The following is a 17,761-nucleotide window of genomic DNA, read 5'->3' as shown; positions in this document are numbered from 1 at the left end:
GTAGCTCACTGCTGGGCACTACACTGCAGGATGAAAAAAACATTTACACTGGCTTAAAGATTCAAAATCATGGCGTTTCTCATTTTCTACATTTGCTGTAACACCTAACTACAGGCAGCTTGGGGGAACTGGTAGAATCACCTTTTTAAAATATAATGCTTTATGAGCAGGGGTGTGGCTCCGCTGGTAAAGAGCTTAAATAGCATGCATGAAGCCCTGGGTTTGATCCCCAGCACCATGGAAAGCTGAGGGTGGGGGAGGGGTGCATGCCTGCAGGTCTAGCACTAGCACATGAGAGGTGGAGGTGACACCCTATCTCAAAACTGGTGATCATTATATCAAACTGATATTATTTACAATATGGAGTAGTAACCAAAACATTATTGCATATTCTCAAATTATACTCCTCCTTTCATTTTTAAGAGTCACAAGATCCAAAGATGAAGTGAATCAAATCTAAATTCATTAAGATTCAATCCAAGGGCTGGAGAGATGGCTCAGTGGTTAAGAGCACTGCCTGATCTTCCAGAGGTCCTGAGTTCAATTCTCAGCAACTACATGGTGGCTCATAACCATCTGTAATGGAATATGATGCCATCTTCTGTTGTGTCTGAAGACAGTAACAGTGGACTCACATCCATAAAATAAATAAATAAGCCAGGCAGTGGTGGCGCACTTTAATCCCAGCACTTGGGAGGCAGAGGCAGGAGGATTTCTGAGTTTGAGTCCAACCTGGTCTACAGAGTGAGTTCCAGGACAGCCAGGGCTATACAGAGAAACCCTGTCTCAGAAAAACCACAAAATAAAATAAATAAATAAAAAATAAGTAAATATTAAAAAAAAGAAAGAGAGAAAAAAGAAAAAAGAAAGAAAGGTATGCCACCACACTCTCTTTCCTAACTTTAAGTATTTTGTTTTGTGTACACGTATTTGTGTGTGAATGGAGGGCAGAGCACAGCTCCCAGAAAACCTCACATTGAGCACCTTCCCACTCTGAGCCCTCACCAGCCCCACTTCTAACTCTCAGAACAGCTAACAAACTGACAGGAGTTTTGAGTTTTGGCTAAAATGATAGGACATACATATTGTAAAACTTACTCATAACCCACAAATATCCTAACTAAACAACACAGACATTATTTTCCTCAAAGAGATTAACTGGTCCTCTCTCCTGGAGCCTGAGCATCTATCTACACCATACACTGACCTCTGGGCAGCACATACATAGGGCTGTAAGGCACTCACATATCAGTTGGTGTTTGCATAAACTACAATAATAGCTGAAGATTTGTTAAAGATCTGCTTTTAACTGGAATTAAGAATCCAAGGCTTGGGCTGAGTACATGGCTCAGAGGTTAAGAGCACTGGCTGCTCTTCCAGAGGTCCTGAGTTCAGTTCCCAGCAACCATGTAGTGACTCAGAGCCATCTAGAATGAGATGTGGTACCCTCTTCTGGTGTGTAAGCATATATGCAGCCAGGACATTATGTACATAATATATAAATAAATATTTGAAATAAAAATAATTCAAGGCTTAGCCGGGCATGGTATTGCATACTTTTAATCCCAACACTTAGGAGACAGAGACAGGTAGAGCTCTAAGGTCAAGGCCAGCCTGGTCTACAAAGCAAGTGTATGACAGCCAGGGCTGGTCACAATGAGAAACCCGGTCTCAAAAAACAAACAAACAAACAAACAAACAAACAAACAAAAAAGAAAAGAAAAAAAGGAATTCAAGGCTTCCTAGTAAAACAGAAAAACAAAAAAACAAAAGACTTAATAATTGCTATGTGAATGGTTGGTTTGCTTACATGTATAGTCTGGGTACCATGTGCATGCACTGCACAAAGAGGCCAGTAGAGGGTGTCACATTCCCTGGGACTGGAATGTGACCATTCCAAAGCCACCATATGGGTGCTAGAAATTCAACCCAGATCCTCTGGAACAGCAGCAGTTCTTTTAACCATTCAGCTGTCTCTCCAGCCCCCAAGCACAAGATTCTGAAGAGGCACTTGAATGTAGACAGGAAATGCTCCCTGATTACAATCCTCAGTGGGCAGAGAACACTAAATGTGGGGACAGCCTCTATCCTCGCTGCTGCGCTCCAAATGAGTTCTGCCTGGCACAACATCTCTGGCCTCAAACTGCAGCGTCACCCACTGCTACCTCTTCTGAGGCAACCAGCTCAACAGACCCACAGAGGGCTGCACTCTTATTTAAAAAAATAAAAATAAAGCTATCCTATGGAATGTGCATTAAGTATGTATGTCAGGTCTAGTTTCATCATGAGCTTCATCCTTACTGGATAATGTGGGCTGTTAACTAGGGAGGGCCCAGGGCCTTGCACATCAGACACAAGCACTCTGCTGGAAGCTCCACGGCAGGCCCAAGACAGTTCCTAATCATAAAGGAGACCTGCTGCTGCTCTGCCATTTACACTGTCCACATTAACTCAGAAACTGGCACATCAGTAAGCTTCACAGAGGACCCATCTTTGGTTAGGTGTCCAGGTTATAGTGTATTCAGACTCGCCAGTTCTACACTCCCATCCAAGGAGTACAAAAAACTCCCATCATACCAGGCGTGAGCTCAAAGGAGGGTCTCCTGCAAGTGTAGCTGTGGTTATCAAGGACCCAAAGCTGCTTCCTCAAAGCCTGGACTGTGAAGCACACCATCTGTGTTCACAGGTCTTGTATTTTTTTTTTAAATTTTATCTATTTTAATGAGTGCTCTGCTGCATATACATCCACATGCCAGAAGGGGGCATCAGATTCCCCTTACAGATGGTTGTGAGCCACCATGTAGTGGCTGGGAATTGAGCAGGCAGTGCTCTTAACAGCTGAGCCATCTCTCCAGTCCCTTACTTATATTTTTAAATATACAAGTGCATCTTTTGAGGATAAAAAATAGGACAATATGCATAAGAGAACTAACTAGAGAGAACTGTAGTAAAGTAAAGACAACTAAGCCAACAGAGTAATTAGGCGACAATCCCCCACAGCTGACTGCCGGCAGCTCCCGCTCACTTACCTGCTCCTTCTCGAGCATGTCTGCTTTGCGCAGGATTTTCATTGCGTACACATGCCCTGTGTCTTTCTTCTGAACAAGCCGCACCTGGAAGGGTCCCAAAGACGTGGTAAGTCAAGTTCACACTGCCAAGCTAAGGATTTGCATTTCTAGCACCCCGAAGCTTCACAAATACTACTCACACTAGAAAGGCATGACCATCTGACTAAGCAATACTAGCAAAAACAGACACTTTCAATGTTACAAACAAATCTACTATACAGCTGTGACAGCGATGAGAAGACCTCCACCTGTCTCCACAGCTCAACAGCTTTGGCTCCGAGTTGAACACATGTAAAAGCCTTTAGTTTCAATTTTAAGGCATGGCAAATATCCAGGGTTAAACCCATGGCAAACACCCGACAGTTGACTCAGAAAGCCTAAGTAAAAATCACAACATTTAATATGAAAATTATATATCAGACCCACTTGTAATCCTAGCACTCAGGGACTGAAGCAGAGCTCTCACCAGCTTGAAGCCAGTCTGCCTATGCTGTGTGAGACCCTTTGTCAAAAAAACAGAAAAACAAAACAAAACAGAAAAACCCACAAAAATAAAACCTTCTTCTTGGAAGAAATAAAGTAAAATAGAAATTAAACAGCACTTTTAAATTTTTTAAAAAAAGATTTAATTTATTATTATATGTAAGTAAGTACACTGTAGCTGTCCTCAGACACTCCAGAAGAGGGCATCAGTTCTCATTACGGATGGTTGTGAGCTACCATGTGGTTGCTGGGATTTGAACTCAGGACCTTTGGAAGACCAGTCAGTGCTCTTAACCGCTGAGCCATCTCTCCAGCCCCACTTCTTAAATGTTTTAATTATTTCTTTACTTTACTTACTTAGGTTTTATGTGAATGGGTGTTTTGCCTACAAGTATGTCCGTGCACCCCATGTAAGCAGTGCCTGAGGAAGCCAAAAGGCAATGGATTCCTGAGGGACTGCAAGGCCGTTGCCGGCCGGCTGGCCTGTGGCCACTGTAATTCTGAGAGAAGCAGCAAATGCTCCTTCCTAACCGTTACTCAGGCAGAGGCTCACTGTACAGCCCCAGCTGGTTCCCCATTCAGAGATCTGTGTGCCTCTGACTCCTGCGTGCTCACTTAAACCATGGGCCACAGTACCCAAGTGACCTGTTTATTTTATGTGCATGAGTCTGTCTGTGTGTAGGTATATGTGTGAGTGCAGATATTCAAGGAATCCAAAAGAGGGTCTCCAATCCCGCGGAACTCAAGTTGCATGCAGTTGTAGCCCCCTAGGTGGGTCCTGGGAATTGAACTCAATCAGGTCCTCTGCAAGAGCAGTGCCCTAACCACTGACCCAAGTCTCTGGCTTTTACATTCTTTCAAAAATGTTTTATTAGGAAAAAAGTTGTCTTTCTCTATATTTTTTTCTGACAGGATCTATGTAGTCCTGAAACTCACTATGTAGAAAAGGCCCCAAACTCATAGAGAGCCATCTGCCTCTGACTCCTAGGTGCTGGGATTAAAGACCTATGCTACTATGTCCAGCCTATTTTCCATTTTTTTTAAAAGAATTCAATTATTTTTAATTAAAGTGAATGTGTCTGTAAGTGGGCACTGTATTCTAAAAGTGCAGTAAGGGCTTTTAACCAATAAGCCATCTCTCTAGCACCATTTTTCCCAATGCTTTTAAAGAGAAAATTGTACTGTGAAAAGAAAACTCATGGTCTATTAAAAAGGAAAAACCTCCTGGCAAGCTCCTGACCATTCTCTCCTTTCCCCCAAGATACCTTAAGTTTTGTGGGGTTTTGTTCTCTTACTGTAATGCCAAGTCAAAGAGCAAGCTTCTATTCCTTCTCCCAGGTCCAAAATTCCATTTAATTTACTGTCCTTAGATGGAGGACATACTAGATATTAAACTGGTAAGAGCAGATACTACACCTGATCTCAGTCAAAAAGACTGAGAAGTGGTTTTTTTCCCTGTGTCTTTCTGCATTTTGTTTTTCTAATCAAGTACCATGTGCATTTTTCTTGAACAGGGAGCATTTTGAAAAACACTTCCTTATTCTCAAGGGCTAACTGGAATTCTCAACTGAAGGGTCAATTTTACCTTTTGAGAGTCTCTTCACGATAATATGCAGTTCTCCCGAGTACTGTTGTTTATACCATGTTTCTCCTTCTACACGGAGACCATGTAATTACTGCAACAGTAAGCTGCCTTTGCATGTTTTCCATCAATGGGAATGACCTTGCATGAGCTCATTCACCGTTTTCCTAAGTCTGCTCTTGTAGTGTAGCAGGATTCATTGATAAGATCTGGGCTAAGTAAGGGCCTGGGGAGCAGCAGAAGGGCAGAACACCTGTCTACATTTGATTCTTGCAACCACAGACACAGACAGCAGCTGGGCCTTTAATGCTCTATACTAATTCAAGGTCTATCTTTTTTTTTTTTTTAAAGACAGGATCCCTAGCTAACCTGGGCTGGCGTGTCCTTCTGCCTCAGCTTCTAGAGTGCTAACATTACATTCATGCGTATGTCGAACCAAGCTTAGGCACATCTCTTTAGAGCTGTAAGCATCTGGTAGGGAATAGAGTGGAGACAAGATCAGTTTCCTCCTTGAGAACGGTGGTACTGGGAAAGCAACAGCTTCAAGGCAGAGGACTCCAGCCCAGCCTCTGGTCTATGCTCAACAGCTGTGTGACTGACAGACAGTGTGCATCTTCAGAGTCTTAATGTCTACATCCACTGTGATGATTCCAGAATTAATGAGTAAATATACTGGGCATCCTAACATCAGGATCTCAGCACAGTGGGACATGCCTGTAACACTCTGCATGCTACGGCAGCGGGATCACACAGTTGATGACAACTTGGGCTACATAGTGTGACTCTGTCCAAAAAAAACAAAGTGCTAATGTCCTCTCTGACAAGACAGAAGTTATCTGGGACAATGAACTGGGGAGAAAAGGAAAAAGAGAAGTGAACATGTCTATCAGTGAACTCCATATATTTCAAGACAGGCTCTCCCTAGCTAACCTGGTATTACACACCATCAGGAACTCATGGCATGTTAAAAGCTTTGATGTTCTGGGATTTTCTTTTCTTTTTTTTTCTTTTTACCTCACCAAATGCTCCTCGGCCTATGACTTTTAAAGACTCAAAATCTTCCAGTCCAAGCCTTGTTCTCTTTAATCGAAGAAACTCTGTCTCCTTCCGAGCGTGCGCGGATCTTCTGAGTCGTTTCTAATGTTTATACAAAGGAAAGGAAGGAAAGCTGAAATTCTGAAACCAAGTCCTAGCTGTCTTGGGCAGCTGGGAGCAGAGCCACACTAGTCTATACATAACCTTCCCATCTTCCCGTGTGACTGACAGCATCACACAAGCATGCTCTAGTGGATCCTTCTCCCCTCCCAGGTCATCAGACGTAACGAGCAAGCCACACTGAAGGGGTGTGGGGCTCCTGAGAACTCTGAAGAAACTACTTCAACAATCTAGCATTTCTAATGGTGAGAGACAAATCAACATTTTCCATGAGCCTTTTCTTAGGTAAGGGTGTTTTTCTAAATCCTCCAAGATCAGTACATACTAGCATTCATTCATCACCTGGCCTCAATGCCCTATGCTGGGGACTTGCTACCACTGTCCTGGGCTGTATCACCCACGTTTCTGAAGGTGTCACCAGGGCTGTTTGGCTACCTGCATCCCTCCTCACCGGTTGTATCTTTGCCTCACATCTGTAAGCTGTGTGCACGAGGGCTGTTGTGAGGCAGTCCCCTGTTCCAATAACGACTTCAGAAATGTTCCTTACTGCTACGGGGTCTTTCAGTTAATTCATTCACTCATTAAAGACAAAAATCTCACCCTCTGGTGCAGGTTGGCCTCAATCCTGCAGAAACCTCCTGCCTCAACTTCCAAGTGCTGAGATTACAGTATGAAGCATCACAACTTGGTAAAAAATTCTCACCTTGTTCTTCTAAATTTTAATTTAGTTTAACTAATTTCATCTTTTCTTTTCTTAGAATTTAAAGCTAATTAATTACCATAACTGTGACTAGAGAGATCTCCCTCTCCTGAGCACTTAATTAACGTCGTCCTCTGAATGAGTAACTGAATCCAAAAGCAAGCTAACTCTCAAATTCCTGTCACGGAGCCAAACACTTCCCTGGCACCAAACCTAACTTGATGAAGAAAACATAACCTTCACGCTGGAACCCGGGAACAAGCCCCATATAAATCACCTCTTCGTCTTTCAGGCCTTCTTCTTCCATCACCTTTTCTAACTTCTTTTGTCTAAAACAAAACAACAACAAAAAAAGATAAAATAGCATTTGTATTCTGACAGGCCTATAAAACAGAATTGTTAAGCACTTGTAAGTATTCACTTAGATAAAAAGTCAAGAAATAGCCGGGTGTGGTGGCACACACCTTTAATCCCAGCACTTGGGAGGCAGAGGCAGGCAGATTTCTGAGTTCGAGGCCAGCCTGGTCTACAGAGTGAGTTCCAGGACAGCGGGGGCCACACAGAGAAACCCTGTCTCAAAAAACCAAAAAAAAAAAAAAAAAAAAAAAAGGTCATGAAACACATTTTCATAATGTGTTTAAGAAAAACACATGAATAAATAAAGTACAATGACAGGAAACAGAATGTTCTGTTTATAAATGAAACAGAAGCTAGCAAGATGACTTTGGGTTAAGGTGCTTGCCACCAAGCATGACTTGATTTTGATTCCAAGTACCAACAAGATGGAGAGAGAACTGATTCCTGAAATCGGTCCTACTTGTCCCATGGCACAAATGCATGTATGTACACACACACACACACACACACACACACACTCTTAACCAATGTAATTTTTAACTATTTAAAAATTCTATTTAAAAAAAAAAAAAAAAAAAGGCAGAGGCAGGCAGATTTCTGAGTTTGAGGCCAGCCTGATCTACAAAGTAAGTTCCAGGACAACCAGGGCTAAACAGAGAAACCCTGTCTCAAAAAAACAAAATAAATAAATAAATAAATAAAAATTCTATTTCTAAAATAAGTAAAAATTTTCATTCTTTGTTAGGTCTGCATTGTTTCCAAGATCTATTTATTTATTTTATGTACATGAGTTCACTGTCACTGTCTTCAGACACACCAGAAAAGGGCATCAGATCCCATTACAGATGGTTGTAAGCCACCATGTGGTTGATGGGAATTGAACTCAGGACCTCTGAAGGAGCAGTTAGTGCTCGTAACCCCTGAGCACTCTTAATCTCTCCAGCCCAGGATTTTTTTTTTAACTACAGCCTCATGATGATTTGATAAAACTGAAATAACCAAGTAGAACCTCCTTGTATTCAGCAAGATGAAGGAAAGTAGGCAGGCTGGAATCCCTCTTCCACCGCCCATCAGTAATCCAGACAAGCAGGTGACTTGTATAGAGCAAAAAGAAAAAAAGCAGAGAGTGGTGCTGCAGCAGAGTGGAAGGCCAGGCTCAGTTCCCAGCACCTACAACACTGCACAATTGTCTGCAACTCCAGGGCCAAGGAATTTGATGCCCTCTTCTGGCCTTTGCAGACACCCACCAGGCAAGTGGTCTAGACATACATGCATATAAAACATGCATACAAAATACTAATATTTGCTCATGGCAAAGATAAGAACAAGGAAAATAGCATAAAAAATAACTTGTAATTTTATCTCCATGACCAACACTAAGAAAAGAAATACCTTCAGCCCTGAACCTTAGTTAGGATAAAACTGACCCTGAACCACAGGTCACCACTGACAGTACAGCGATCTTCAGATCACACAATACACTGCATCGTTAAGAAAACCTGAGACAGGGGGCTGGAGAGATGGCTCCATGGTTAAGAGCAGTGACTGCTCTTCCAAAGTTCCTGAGTTCAAATCCCAACAACCACATGGTGGCTCACAACCATCCATAATGAGATCTGATGCCCTCTTCTAGAGTGTCTGAAGACAGCTACAGTGTACTTATTAATAATCATAAATAAATCTTTGGGCCAGAGTTAGCAGAGGTCCTAAATTCAATTCCCAGAAACCACGTAAAGGCTCATAACTATCTGTACAACTACAATGTACTCACATAAATAAATAAATAAATAAATAAATAAATAAATAATAAAATTTCCCCCTCTTTGGTTTTTTGAGACAAGGTTTCTCTGTGTAGTCCTGGCTGTCCTGAAACTCACTCTGTAGACCAGGCTGGCCTCGAACTCAGAAATCCTCCTGCCTCTGCCTCCCAAGTGCTGGGATTAAAGGCGTGCGCCACCACACCTGGGGCAACCATTATTATGTATTATGTTAGATTCACGGCTTTAGCTAATCCACCAGAACAATCTTCAGGAAGAAAAAAATAAACACAATATTTTATCAGAGGAAATGCCTGTTTCCTTGGTTTTAACTAGATGGCTATAGAATTATACAAACTATTATTTTTCATGACTAGATAATTAATTATCAACACTTGGTACCTTAGCTGTGTACCAGCGAGAACAATAGGACAGTCACTGTTCTAGGGGACTTAGAGGCTAATGAGCTAAAGAAGGCAAACAGCCGACAGAACTACAGCATGTGTGGCCTGCAAGCTACCTCAGGGACCAGGAAGCACAGGTCACATAAAGTAGCACTCTACATCTGAGGAGCACGCGTCACACGGGCAACACCCTACATCTGTGGGGCTAGCTCTTTTGTTTTGCTGGTATTTTAGACAGGGTTTCAGATAGTTAGACAGGCCTTAAACTCAATATTTAGCTGAGGCTGTCCTTGATCCTGGTCCTCTTGCCTCCCAAGTGGAAGTGGGTCACCATGCTGAACTGTTCTGAACCAACCTGTGAACCTTACCATAGTATTTCCATTAAGTGGTTCAAATTTCTCCTGTTTTACTAGTATACAAGAGGTAATTTCCAAATTAAATTTATTCTTTCTTCCATCTCCAGAATTTAGATAAACCTCACCGTGTAGTAAGTAGTTCCTCTGTTTAAAGTAAACTTAGTCGGATGTGACAGCACATGCCTATAAAACTAGCAATCTGGAAGCTGAAACAGAGGCCTGGCTAAAGGCCAGCCAAGGCTATGTGTGAGACTATATCAAATAAATAATCTTTATGTCTTATTTTTTTAATAATTTATTTTTATTTTATGTACATTGGTGTTTTGACTGTGTGTGTATATACAAATATATATATATAAATACACATATACATATAGATGTATATGTGTATACACACACACACACACACATACATATACATATATATGTATAAGGGTGTCAGATCCCTTGGAATAGGAGTTACAGACAGTTGAGAGCTGTTATATGGGTGTTGGGAACTGAACGGGGGGGTCCTCTGGAAGAGCAGCCAGTGCTCTTAACCACTGAGTCATCTCTCCAGCCCCTTAAGTGTTCTACTAAAGTAGAATAGTACAAAACCTACATTTGAGTGGTAGAAATTAGATGTTTAATTAAATGTATGTACTAGATAAGGCACAGAATATGAAAGTAAAATTGTATTACTTGCTCTCAAAATTTACTGGCCTAAAACTTAGTATTTCAAACTGCATCATATATTAAACATATTCTCAAAGTACAAATGTCCCATTACCAATTGTCATTAAAACTATTACCAAGCTGAGCAGTGATGATGCACGCCTTTAATCCCAACACTTGGGAGTTCGAGGCAGGCCTGGTCTACAGAGTGAGTTCTAGGACAGCCAGGGCTATACAGAGAAACTCTGTCTCAAAAAACCAAAATAAATAAATCTTTTTAAAAAAATTTCATGCCGGGCGTGGTGGCGCATGCCTTTAATCCCAGCACTCCGGAGGCAGAGGCAGGTGGATTTTGCAATTCAAGGCCAGCCTGGTCTACAGAGTGAGTTCTAGGACAGCCAGGGCTATACAGAGAAACCCTGTCTCAAAAAAACAAAATAAATAAATCTTTTTTAAAAAATTTCATAACAACAATGTGAACTACCCCCTCAGTACCCCCAGAGCTCCCAGGGACTAAACCACCAACCAGAGTATACATGGTAGGACTCATGGCTCCAGCTACATATGCAGCAGAGGATGGCCTAGTGGGTCAACAATGGGAGGAGAGGCCATAGGTCCTGTGAAGGCTCTATGCCCCAATGTAGGGGAATGTCAGGCCAGGAAGTGGAATGGGTAGGTTGGTGAGCAGGGGGAGAGGGTAAGGTATAAGGGGAGAGGATTTTCGGAGGGAGAAAATATCTAATAAAATAAAATTTAAAATTTTTTAAAAACACAATATACTAGTGATTAAAAAAAAATTCATCTCTAGGGGCTGGAGCACTGACTGTTCTTCCAGAGGCCCTGAGTTCAACTAAATTCCCAGCAACAACATGGTGGCTCCCAACCATCTGTAATGGTATCCTATGGCCTCTTTTGGTGTACAGTGTACTCCTGTACATAAAATAAAATAAATGATCATTTTTTTCAGTTCCAAGATCATCTTAGTTATTCACTAAAAGAACCCCTGCCAGTCACTCTTGTTCCAAGCAAAAATGAAACCCACTAACTAAACCCACTGTTAGATCCAAAGGGAAAAAGAAGCACACGTCAATGACTCATGAGGAGATAGTGATTTTGAAGGCACATTATATATGCTGTTCCCAGAGACTTTGCCACAACCATGAGGGCTCTAACCTAAAGAATGGTGTACTCCACTAATGGAGTCAAACCTGAAGAGACAGTAGGTTATGGGAGCATGCCTGTGGGGCTGCATCCCACCCAAGCCATCCCCACGAGAGCTGCTCCCACAGCTCGCCAAAGGGGCTGAGTTTCTGCAACTTCAAGCACATGGATGAACCTTTACTTAGGATGTCCTGTCAGTCGGCTACTGACAATACAACACACAGCAGCAACAAATAGCTGGACAAGATCGTAATTTATTCTGTTTTGGGTTTGGTTTTGTTTTGTTTTTTTGAAACAGGGTTTCCCTGTGTAGCCCTGACTGTCCTGGAATTCACTCTGTTGACTAGGCTGCCCTCAAACTCAGAAATCTCCCTGCCTCTGACTCCCAAGTACTGGGATTAACAGTCTACACCATCACTGCCTGGCTAAGATTGTAAATACTTATAAATGCATAAAATACTAGATGTAGAAAAGCAGTCACTACACAGGAACTACCTACTAAACACTGCTTAAAAGAAAACTCGAGGGACACTTTAAAAATCGCTTTTTAGATTCATTTTTAGGCTTAATGTGGTAGTGTGTGCCTTTAATCCTAGCATTTCAGAGATTGAGGCAGAGACAGGAGGATCTCTGTAAGTTCCAGGCAGAACTTGGGTTTATCTGTCAAGTTCCAGGGCAGCCAGGACTACATAGAAAGAAACCTTGTCTTTTCTTTTTTTTTTTTAAAGTTTTTTTTTTTTTTTTTTTTTTGGTTTTTCGAGGCAAGGTTTCTCTGTGTAGCCCTGGCTGTCCTGGAACTCACTCTGTAGACCAGGCTGGCCTCGAACTCAGAAATCCTCCTGCCTCTGCCTCCCGAGTGCTGGGATTAAAGGCGTGCGCCACCACACCCGGCTTTAAAGGTTTATTTTTATTTTAAGTGATTGTTATGGGTGTCTTGCCTGCATGAACCTTGCTCACCAGGTGCATGCAGTGCCCAAGAAGGTCAGAGGAACCATCATGTGTGCTGAGAATTGAACACAGGTCCTCTGCAAGAGCTACAGGTGCTTTTAAGCCTTAGCCATCTCACTAGCCCTAGGGAGTGTAAGCTAAATGATTATCATGTTCTGTATATATTAATTAATGATGGAAATTAATTCAGCAGCAACTATTCCTTAACCAGCCTTTCCCCCAAATAACAACAGAGACCTTTTAGTATTTCAAAGCTTAGGCCTCAGCTGGGCAGACTCTCATCAGCTCATCTAAGTTAACCTGACCACCTAGCTCATCCAGCCATGTGGCTAGCTATACCTTCCAGGCCCATAGCCATATCTGCCTCCTCTGACGTTAGGTAATGCTGGAAATTAATGCAGCAGTAAGGAAGAATTGTAAAGTAGAGAAATATATGATGTTGAGGTACCAGAAACTTCAACATTGTTACAACAATCATCTCAAACTGATCAACACATTCAATATAATTCCAATCACAATCTCTGGATTTTTTTGTATATGTTAACAGGCTGACTAAACTTATTTAAAGAACAAAACAAAACAACATTAAAGAGCTTACAAGGTCCAAAAACAGTCTTACAGGGAAATAATATATACTCACAAAAAAAAAATTATACCTCAAGTCTTACCTAATGTACACTTAGAGGGGGACAGGATAGCTCAGTGGATAAAGATGTTTGCTGTACAAACTGGAGAACACAGTTTGAGTTTGAGGCCAGAAGCCATGTAAAGAGTCTTGAGAGCTGTGCTTTGACTTCCAACGTGTACTAGAGCAAATACACATCCCATCCACACATTAATGTATTATGGATCATCACAAAACTAAACCTGTAAGGCCAAGCCAACAAAAATCCCAGAACAGAGAATGTCTCCACGACACAGACTATCAAGACCAAATAAGGAGAGAATGCTGGCTCATCAGGACGGTTCAATGGGTAGAGGCACCGGCCACCAAGTCTGAGTCCAATCCCTAGAATATACATGTGTGGTGGAAGGTTCAAACTGATGCAGGACATCTGACTTCCACACACATGCTGTCACATGCTTGCCCACATACTCGCCTGTGCACACACTCTCAAACCAAAATAACTGCAATACAAAAATTTAAGGAAACAATGGGCTGAAGAGATGACCTGAAAGTTAAAAGTGTTCACTGCCATGGCCGAGAGCCAGTTCAGTCCCTAGCACACACCAGGAAGCGCACGACCACGTGTGATTCTGGTCTTCCTTAGGCACCTGAAAGCACATGGTAGATACACTCATAGGAAAAAAAGAAAAAACATGAAAAATAAAATCTTAATAAAAAAGCCAAATTGACTTCATCAAAAATTTTAAAAGTCTGCTCATCTAAAGACAGTGGGAAAGCTACATACTGGGAGGAAGTGCTCATAGAACACAGGACAAAAAAATTGGTATCTGGGGCACACAAAGAACTCCTGAAACTCAATAATAAAAAGTCAATACAACAGCTGGGCATGGAGACACACACCTTTAATTCCAGCATTCTGGAGGCAAAGGTAGACGGATCTCGGTGAGTTCAAGGACAGCCTGATCTACAGGCTACATTTCAAGACAGCTAGGGCTACATAGTGAGACCTAGGAGGCCTGTTTAGTTTTTTAAAACAAAACGGAATGGTTATCACTGTTCCCATTAAGTAAGTCATTCCAATGGCAAGTACTCGAGTGCTATGGCCAACTCTCTAGCACTCCCCCAAGACAAGGAGCATTATCCCCACTTTCCTGGTGAGGAAGCTGGCATAGAACCGTCCTTTAGGAACCAGCTCCAGCCTCATAGAGCTGCTACTCCTGAGGCAGGAGGCAAACCAAGGAGCTACTCCATGAGACCACAGTGCTTTAGTGATGAACACAAGCAAGGAGAGCAAATGATTTCCTCATAATGCAATGGAGCTTTGGGTTATGACCAGCAGTTTTTATAGGAAGGATTGGGAAATCTGCCTCACTGTCATCCCAACTGCAGTTGACAGGCTACAACATGGTGGCTACAACCCTAGTCACCTTTTATGTACTAGATATGATGCTACATGTAACCACAGCAAATTTTTCATTTTGTTTGTTTTCGTTTTTTGCCTTGTATATGACAGGTGCCTACACATTCTACCACTGAGCAACATCCCCAGCCCCAAAATGCAGTGTTTCCAAACAGAAATCTTTACCTCATTTCTCGTTCTTCATGTTGAGCGATAAGGTTGCTATAAAAATTCTCCAGTGTCACTTTGGTCATTGTCACCCTCTCCTTCGTATGATTGCTCATGGATGAGCAAGGTGTTGATCCTGTCATTGCCATGGCTGCTGGGAGGAGAGAAAGGTGTTGGTATGCATCTTCAGCACTCCCCTGACCCCTTGGTAAAAATATAAATGGGTACCATCTTCCTGGAGGACAAACATAACATGAAACAAGGGCCAGGCAAACAAGCCACGTGTGCTGGTTAATCTAACTGTCAACTTGACACACCATAGAGTCACCTGGAAAGGGAATCTCAATGAGAGACTGTCTAGACAGGGTTGGCCTGTGAACATGTCTGTGGGGATTTTCCTGAGTGATAGCAGACAGAGCTGGAGAGATGGCTTGTAGTTAAGAGAACCTGTTCTCAAAGAGGACCAGAGTTCAGTTCCCAGCACTCACTCATGTGACAGCTGAACACCAGCTGCGAGTCTGGCTCTAGGGACTCCGATCCCTCCTCAGGACTAACCCTGCTGCACATGCACATGTCCACGCCACATACACTTTCCTCTTGTAACGTTTGTAGCAGGCAGCATTGGTTCACTGCTCTCTGCTCTGGACTGTGGGTATGATGTGAACAGCCTGCCTCAAGTTCCTGTTTCCTTAACTCCCACAACAAGGGACTGCAACCCAGAACTGTGAACCAAGCAGACAAACCCTTTCTCCCTCCACTTGTTTTCGTCAGGGTGTCTATCACAGCAACAGGAAACAAAGCTAAGTGTCATCTACCTAGAATCTCAATGTTCAGGAGACACTGGCACCTGACACCATCTTAGTTAGTCAACCATAGCTCTGATAGACCACGACCAAAAGCAACCTGGAGAGTAAAGGGTTTATTAGGCTTAAATACCCCAAGTTATGGTGCACTAAAAGAAGACATAATGAGAACTCAAGGCAGGAGCCAGAAGCCACGGAGGAGTGCTGCTCACTGGCTCACTCTATAGCTTACATAGCCTGATTTTTTTATATTTCAAGAGGACTGTCTGGGGATGGCACTGGCCACAGTGAGTTGGGCCTCTCCACATCAATTCATTCAAGAAGTCCCAGTGGAGCTGGGCAGTGGTGGCGCACTGATGATGAGGGAGCATTTTCTCAACTCAAGTGCCCTCCCTCTTAGAGGATTCTAGTTTGCATCAAGTTGACAAAACACACAAACAAACAAACCTAACACACGCCCTATCTCAAAGCAAGCAAAAAAATACCCACAATTATACATAATTCCATTTTTTGGTCAACTAGGAAACTACCTTGAAATAATAATTCATGCTGGGCAGTGGTGGCGCACAACTTTAATCCCAGCACTTGGGAAGCAGAGGCAGGTGGATCTCTGAGTTTGAGTCCAGCCTGGTTTACAGAATGAGTTCCAGGACAGCCAGGGCTACACAGAGAAACCGTGTCTCAAAAAAACAAAACAAAACAAAAAAAAAAAAAAAAGAGAAAGAAATAATAATTCATAAACATTCATACATTTACAAAAGAAAAGATTCCCTACATAATTTGGTTCAATCAAACTTTTTTTCCTGAGACTGGGTTTCTCTGTGTAGCTCTGGTTGTCCTGGAACTTGGTTGGACTTGAACTCTGATATCTATCTGCCTCTGCCTCTGCCTCATATTGCTTGGATTAAAGGCGTGTACCACCACCAGTCAGCTCAATGAAACATTTTAATAACAAAGGAATACTAGAAATAATATGTATGAACTAACCAGTACCCCGGAGCTCTTGACTCTAGCTGCATATGTATCAAAACATGGCCTAGATGGCCATCACTGGAAAGAGAGGCCCACTGCACATGCAAACTTTATATGCCCCACTACAGGGGAACGCCAGGGCCAAAAAGTGGGAGTGGGTGGATAGGGGAGTCGGGGGGAGGATATGGGGGACTTTTGGGATAGCATTGGAAATGTAAATGAGGAAAATACCTAATAAAAATATTTTAAAAAAGAAATAATATGAATAAATATATAATAGAACTGACTGCAAGTATAGAAAATTCCAGCTAAATATATTCAATTATTTATAGTAAGGTAAATCAGGTGTGCACAGGCCTGCCATTCTAAAAGGCAGGTGTTGGAGGCTCAGAAGTTCAAAGTCATCTTCAACTTACATAAGACTTAGAGGCCAGCCTGGTGTATTGAAAAGGCAGAAAAAGTGTTATTAGCAGTTTAGCTACAAGAGATGAGAATACAATTTTATTCTAGATTGTATTTTCCTGTGATTTTGTAAGGTTTGGGGGAGGGGGGGCTTTTTCGAGACAAGATTTCTCTGTATAACCCTGGCTGTCCTGGAACTCACTTTGTAGACCAGGCTGGCCTCAAACTCAGAAATCCACCTGCCTCTGCCTCCCGAGTGCTGGGATTAAAGGCGTGCACCACCACTGCCTGCTGATTTTATAAGTTTTAATGACAATTTAAAAAAAAAAAAAAACCACTATTACAAAAAAGAAAACTGACCCACAATTCTGGTGCTCAAAGATACCTTAAAAATCAAAGATCCAACTTCCTCATTTTGTACTTCAAAAGCAAAACCCTGCAGGTCTAAAGGTTTGTAAAATGTTTTTCTTCTTAAATTTAAAATCTCATTTCCTACCACATTAACCTATACTTGGCTTATTGTTAGACAAACTAAACTGCTCCAGCATAAGTGACCGCATTCAAAAGTCTGTCCTTAGCCAGCTTTCTTTTGTGTACAATCAATGAATTTACTTCCTCCACCTCCCTCCCTAATGGAATTTTTTTTTGACATGGTGTGACTATGCTAGCCTAGAACTCACTAACCTTCACCAAATGCTGTGGTTACAGGTGTGTACCTCCATGCCAATGGGTTCTGTCCGTTTACCCCAACAGGAAGCAGAGCA

The 17,761-nt window shown here is 42.1% G+C and overlaps 1 protein-coding gene and 1 pseudogene across 2 annotated transcripts in view; both read right to left on the bottom strand.

Annotated features, from left to right (window-relative positions):
- Positions 1 to 17,761, bottom strand: part of Stk38 (serine/threonine kinase 38) — a 36,215-nt gene that overhangs the window by 13,739 nt on the left and 4,715 nt on the right. The window contains exons 2-5 of one of the 2 annotated variants that reach the window (XM_021149301.3): positions 14,839 to 14,971; positions 7,266 to 7,317; positions 6,148 to 6,270; positions 3,030 to 3,113 (exon numbers count right to left, since the gene is read on the bottom strand). In XM_021149301.3, the coding sequence (XP_021004960.1) occupies positions 3,030 to 3,113; positions 6,148 to 6,270; positions 7,266 to 7,317; positions 14,839 to 14,969 (390 nt within the window). In that variant the 5' untranslated portion in view covers positions 14,970 to 14,971. Of the gene's footprint in view, positions 1 to 3,029; positions 3,114 to 6,147; positions 6,271 to 7,265; positions 7,318 to 14,838; positions 14,975 to 17,761 lie in introns of both variants that reach the window. The other variant, XM_021149304.3, reaches the window with a different exon arrangement.
- On the bottom strand, positions 4,827 to 4,998 carry LOC115029802 (U2 spliceosomal RNA; annotated as a pseudogene).

This window comes from Mus caroli, unplaced genomic scaffold (genome assembly GCF_978045245.1).
Source record: "Mus caroli unplaced genomic scaffold, Mus_caroli_1 scaffold_18, whole genome shotgun sequence".
Lineage (NCBI taxonomy): Eukaryota > Metazoa > Chordata > Mammalia > Rodentia > Muridae > Mus > Mus caroli.
Note: the sequence above shows the minus strand (reverse complement) of the source record. Positions and strands in the feature narration are given on the sequence as shown.